The sequence below is a fragment of the Mastomys coucha genome, unplaced genomic scaffold (assembly GCF_008632895.1).
Source record: "Mastomys coucha isolate ucsf_1 unplaced genomic scaffold, UCSF_Mcou_1 pScaffold4, whole genome shotgun sequence".
Classification (NCBI taxonomy): Eukaryota; Metazoa; Chordata; class Mammalia; order Rodentia; family Muridae; genus Mastomys; species Mastomys coucha.
In genome coordinates this window covers 825,096-831,373 of record NW_022196910.1, presented here as the reverse complement: position 1 = coordinate 831,373, position 6,278 = coordinate 825,096, and the positions used below count along the sequence as shown (strand labels likewise).

Here is a 6,278-nt window from a genome sequence, read left to right as displayed (position 1 = left end):
TGTAGCCCTGGCTATCCTGGAACTCACTCTGTAGACCAGGCTGGCCTCGAACTCAGAAATTCACCTGCGACTGCCTCCCAAGTGCTGGGATTAAAGGCGTGCGCCACCACTGCCTGGCTGACCCTCCCGTTTCTGCCACCCCTTCCTCTGGTCTCTACCTGCTTCTCTGCCGGTTGCAGTTTGCTCCACTCGGCGCCCAACATTTTGGTGATCTCCGGGAAGGGAAGGTCCGGGTGGCGGGTGCGAATCTGCTCCCGCCTCTCGTTCAGGAAGCGAACATAGCCAGTGACCGGGGCCTTGGGCCCATTTGGGAGAATCTTCTTTCTTTTCTTGCCTTTGGGCCAGCCTCGCTTCTTCACTGGCTGCAGGAGGGGGCTGTGTCCTTGGGAGGGGCTCTGGGAAGTGGGGGTGGGGGTCTGGGGCATGTGGGAGTGGCCTAGCCTAGTGGTAGGACAGCAGATGGGGGGGGGGGATCAGAACTCTAGAGAGCCAATGGTCCTGTCCCGAGACAGCCTTCTAAGGGTGGGGCTGAAGCTACTGACAGGATAGGCTGGCGAGTGGCCTCCTGCTAGGCAGTGGGAGGATCTTATAGTGTGGACTTGTGAGGTACGTGTTGCTGAGCCAGGGATCAGGCTTTTCAGATGGGGACTCACCTCCTCCTCCTGGGGCCCCTTCTCTCCGGCTCGGAGACCCTCGCCGCGCTCCTGCTTGACAGCCACTACAAAGGCCCCGTGCTGGCTTGGAGTCTTGCCTCCCGCAGGTCTTGGGTACATGAGAAACCAGGGTCATCCATCAGTTGCCAGCATCATTGCCCCATAACTACACATCCCCTTCTTGTAATTGGAGATCACAGAAGTATGTGGGAGCACGCATGAGCCCGGGAAAAGGGGGTGGGGACCCAGGGTTTGAGGACCACTGCGGGGTGGAGACGGGGGATGAGGTGAGGTGGTCCTGGAGCCTAGGAGGAAGATGAGATCGTGAGGAAGACCACAGGGAGTACAGAAATCCCCGAAGAGTGACAGGACATGGTCAGAAATCCCAGTAGTGGGGATAAGGTAGGTAGGGAACAGGGACAGGACAGGACCAGGGGTTCCCAAAACAGGGGTACGCAGAGGTACTTGAGGATGAGACAGCATGGACATGGTGTGTTTAGGGGTACCCAAGAGTGGATACAGGGAATGTTCAGGAGTTTCCAGGGATGCGGGCAGGACATGTTCAGGAGTACCCGGGGTGGAGATGGGGCATGACCAGTGATACTCGAGGTGGACACAGGCATTTCCAGGGGTACCCGACGATGAGGACAGGGCATACATATCCAGGGTTGGGACAGGCTGGGGGAGGCGCACTCACGCGGTGGCTGCGCCTGGCTGCCGGGGACCGTGGGACATGGTCACTCCGGGCGGGACCTGGAACAGAAGCCGGCAAAGGTCAGGGGGTCCTGCCTGCCACCCCGATGGGAACCACAGGCCGGTTCCCGGGGACCCCGGGCGTGAGAGGCGGATCCCGGGGCGGGGAGGTCCTCGGGCCGGACGGCCCGCGATCCTTTGTTGCGAGATCGAATCCCGGAGGCCGCGCCCCGAAGCCCCGGCCCCGCGCAGGCCCCGACTTCCCGGCTCTTTTCACCTCTGAAAAAACTTTCCCGGGACCTGGGACGCGGCGACGCTCCAACCAAGCGCCCGCGCCTGCTCCGCCTTCATGCTAATGAACCCAAGCCTAGCGCTCCAATTGGCTGAGGACTCCATGAGGGGTGGAGTCATGCAGATTAGTCTCGGCGCGCCGGGAGGTGATTGGCTGAAGATCTGCGGAGCCGCGTGGGAGGTGCGTCCGGCAGGTTGCGGGCGGGTGCGTCAAGTTCGGCTGCGCTCGGACGCGCTCGGGGCCAATCGGAGACGAATGGCGGCGTGTTGTGGGCGGAGCTTCTTAAAGGGCCAGTAGTCCCCATCCTGACGCGGGAGCTAGGGTGTGGAGATGGAGACCGGGGAAGTCATCGGCAGAGGAGGCATTTTTAGAAAGCTTCTGAGGAAGGAGTTAAGTTCCAAAGAGGCACCCCCACCCTGCAGTAGGGCAAGACCTATTTTTTCTACTACATTGAAAAAAAAAAATGGGTCTGGTGAGATGGCACAGCACTTGAGGATGCTCGCCACCTAGTGGACGACTTGCTTTCGGAACCCACAAAGTGGAAAGTGAGAATGGTTTTCCAGCAAGTTGTCCTCTGAACTCCACCGTGCTGCGACATGTGCAACACACACACACACACACACACACACGCACGCACGCACACACCAAAATCAATCAATGAAGGTATGCTTTATAAACGGAGGACTGGGAAAATTGTGTATATCCTGACCACCAGGATTTTCCTTCCCGTGGAGCCTTGATTTTACTTTCTGACCAAGGGGTACATTGAGCCATAGGAGGAGTAACAGGCTGGTAGGCTGACACCTAGATCTAAGACAGAAGCTGAACTAGGAGCATTTTCATAAAAAAATGCTCTTTTGGCTGGACAGTGGTGGCGCACGCCTTTAATCCTAGCACTTGGGAGGCAGAGGCAGGCGGATTTCTGAGTTCGAGGCCAACCTGGTTTACAGAGTGAGTTCCAGGACAGCCAGGGCTACACAGAGAAACCCTGTCTCGAAAAACCAAAATAAATAAAAATTAAAAAATTAAAACAAATGCTTGAAGATATTGCTCGGTGGTTGAATAAAACTCGCTGGTCTTCTAGTTCGAATCCTGTTAGTCACACTAAGGGCTGGGGGCGTGGCCAGGGTGAAGCCCCGCCCACTATCCCCTGTGAGGAGGTGGGGGCAAGGTTAAGGTGTTCCCATCATGCACTGTGGTCTTGGGCTCAGTCCTCCCATACTTTTGTAAACTGAAACCCTGGGATGGGGTAATGTTGGCCAGCTGACAAAGTAGGTGACTCATTAGACACAAAGTGATGATGGCTTGTCTTTATGGGCCCACACATAGGCTTACACAGGCAGCATGTGTTTCTCTCATCTGCCTTAGTGGCTGGTGCAAGCGACGTCCCCAAACTCACAGGCTGGGGGATTCTGAGCCGCTCCTCTCAAGCAGGTGACAGTGCAGATAGAGCTTCTTAGAGGTTAGGCTTGATCAAGCGTGGGCTTCCTGTTACAGCAGAGACACCAGTACATTTGGGTAGAAATGACAGGCGGCTGTGAGGACCCAGGCACAGGGGGTCCAGGAAGGTTAGCCTTCACTGGCTGTGAGCTGGGTGTGGTGTCACCTGCCTTTATGCCAGCGTTCAGGAGGCAGAAGCAGGGGATCTCTGTAAATTCCAGTACCCCCTGTGCTACCTAGTGAGAGCCTCTCAAAGACAATTAAAAATAAAGAGGAGATTGGTGAGATGGCTCAGTCGGTAAGAGCACCAGCTGCTCTTCGGAATGTCCTGAGTTCAAATTCCAGCAACCCCATGGTGGCTCACATCCACCCGTAATGAGATCTGACGCCCTCTTCTAGTGTGTCTGAAGACAGCTACAGTGTACTTCCATATAATAAATAAATCTTTGGGCCAGAGTGAGTGGGGGTCCACCGGAGTGAGCAGAGTTCCTAAAGTCAATTCCCAACAACCAGATGAAGCTCACAACTATGTGTACAGCTACAGTGTATACTCATATACATAAAATAAATAAATAAAACTTTTAAATAAATAAATAGACAGAAACTGGGAGGTGGTGGCACACACCATTAGTCTCAGCTCTCGAAAGGCAGAAGCAGGTGCATCTTCGTGAGACTGAGGCCAGCCTGGTCCACAGAGTGAGTTCCAGGACAGCCAGGGCTACACAGAGAAACCCTGTTGTTCTAACTAGCCCTGGGAAGCACCAGGGACTGTGGGGAGAGTTGCTGGTGAAGGTGTCATTTCAGACAGGTGTGGCTATGCAGGTCAGGCTGCTGGGACGGAGTGTGTAGCCCCCACGTCCTTGAGGCTCGGATAACATGCATCTGCATTTCTGCTCTGCAGTTTTTATTTTTTTGGTGGTGGGAATGGAATCTGGGACCTTACTGAGTGAGACTGGGCAGGCTTTCTATCTCTGACCATGCCCCAGCTCTCTCTTGTGGGGATACTAGGCAGGGCTCCCCCTCCAAACAAGACCCCAGCCCCTTACTGAGGGATTTTAGGCAGGAATCCCACCTCTGAGCCATGTCCAGACTTTTTTTGTTCTTTTTAAAATTTTGTTTTCTGCGTTTTGTTTTGTCTTGTTATATAGCACAGGGTTTCTTTGTGTAGCCCTGGTTGTCCTGTAGCTCTGTAGACCAGGCTGGCCTTGCACCTCACAGAAGTCCTCCTGCCTCTCTACAGTGTAGGGATAGGGTGTACTCCACTAGGCCCTGCTCTAGAAGTTTGTTTGTTTGTTTGTTTGTTTCGAGACAGGGTTTCTCTGTGTAGTCCTGGCTGTCCTGGAACTCACTCTGTAGACCAGGCTGACCTCGAATTCAGAAATTCACCTGCCTCTGCCTCCCAAGTGCTGGGATTAAAGATGTGTGTGCCACCACTGCCCGGCCCTAGATCTTTTTTAAAGTTTGATTCAGGGTCTTACTAATCCTCTGCCTTGCCCTCCGGTTAAATTTTTAGTGTGTTGTGTGGGAGCAGAAGTCAGTGGCAGAGTGTCTGCCTTGCAAGTCCCAGGCCCTGAATCTCATCCCTACCACTTTATTACCCCACCTTGCCTCCCTGCCCCCTACCAACCCCAAATGGTTTCTTACAACCAAGAGTGATGCTGCACACCTTTACTCAGAAGGCAGAGGCAGGTGGATCTCCATGAGTTTGAGGTCAGCCTGGTCCACAGAGTGAATTCCAGGACAGCCAGGGATACAGAGAGACCCTGTCTCAAAAACAAAAACAAAAACAAAAACTAAGTTAAGTTAAAATGTAAAAATGTTATCGCCACACCAAACCCCTAGCACTCTCGATCCAACGAGGCTCTTTTTTATTTAACAGTGAGAAAAACTAAGGCCTCTTTCCCCTCCAGCCATCTTGAAATCTCAGAAAACTCAACAGAGCCTCACTCCCATCAGCGGGTCTGAACACCACCGCATCAAAGCAGGTCCCATCCCTGAGGCTGGACTTCAGCCACCAGGAAATCCGATGCCCCCATGGATGGATGGAAGCGTGGGCTTGGCGTCCTGAGCTGCTGGGTCGCTGGAGGGACATCAAAAGCTGTCAGGATCTGTCTGGACTCCCACCCTGAGGGTCCGGGTGCTGATTCCTTCCTGCCAGCCTTCCTCTTAACTTGTCTTCTCTGACCTTTGCCCAATTCCAAAGCCTTTCCAGGGGCACACATCCCTTCCCTTCATGAGGTTAAACAGAACTATCTCCTCCTCTCTGTTGGGCTTTTTCCGTCTCCCCTGGCCAGAGATCTAACTAACATCCTGACGGTCCAGCTTTGATCCTGCCTGACCCTGAAGGCTTTCAAGCCCTCCATGGCTCCTCAGTGCCCTCACTGTGACATTCCGTTTTCAACCTGGCCTGAAACCACAGATTCCTGGTGACTTCTCCAGCCAGGGAGGCACAGGGAGGAAGGAGGTGGGATAGCCTTAGGAAGTAGAAACCTGAGCTGAATCCAAATGGGCCAGGAATGCAGAGACACCCGTGGCCGCTGAGTCAGCTCCAGGAGGCCGCTGGAAGCTGTGCACATTGTCCCAGGCCTGCTTTGTCAAGCTTCAGGGAGGTGGGGGAGGAGGGAAAGGAAGGGTTCAAGGTCTCTGTTGATTATGAAGAGAATAACCAAGAGCCTGGGCTGGGTGAGACCCTGTTTAATATGTAAAACATGCTGAGTAGGTGACTAGCTCAGAAGGTAGAGATTGTCACAACTTGCCTTGGGTTCTGTCCCCAGCACCTGATCGAATGGGAGGCGGCAGCCAAGGCATTCATTCCAGCACTCTGGAGGTCAGAGGTCAAGGAAGAAGGATCCAGAGCTCCTGGGCTACAGCAGGAGTTTGAGGTCAACATGGGTTACAAGACACCTTGTCAGCAGATGGACGCCACTGGATGGGTGGGGAGAGATAGGACAGGAACAGAAGTTAAAACCCAGGCAGGGCCAACCAGTGGTTATACAGTCCACTCAGATCTGTCTCTGAACAGCTTCTTGCCCTCCAGCAAGTGACTTGGCCCAGAACCTCAGTTACCACATATGTGAAGTTTGGGTCAAGCACTGAAATTACATGCTTGCCCGAGGAAGCGCAAAAAAGAAATCACTCCAAACTCTCCTATCTCTTCCTACCTTTTAATCCCCTTAGGCCAAGAGCCATGATTCGCCTGT

The 6,278-nt window shown here is 53.7% G+C and overlaps 1 protein-coding gene across 2 annotated transcripts in view; it reads right to left on the bottom strand.

Moving 5' to 3' along the window:
* Positions 1-1,686, bottom strand: part of Hmg20b (high mobility group 20B) — a 4,779-nt gene extending 3,093 nt beyond the window's left edge. Inside the window, exons 1-4 of one of the 2 annotated variants that reach the window (XM_031349955.1) lie at positions 1,624-1,686; positions 1,351-1,406; positions 654-762; positions 159-395 (exon numbers count right to left, since the gene is read on the bottom strand). In XM_031349955.1, the coding sequence (XP_031205815.1) occupies positions 159-395; positions 654-762; positions 1,351-1,388 (384 nt within the window). In that variant the 5' untranslated portion in view covers positions 1,389-1,406; positions 1,624-1,686. The remainder of the gene's footprint in view (positions 1-158; positions 396-653; positions 763-1,350; positions 1,407-1,623) is intronic. The other variant, XM_031349956.1, reaches the window with a different exon arrangement.
* Between the last annotated feature and the right edge of the window lie 4,592 nt (positions 1,687-6,278).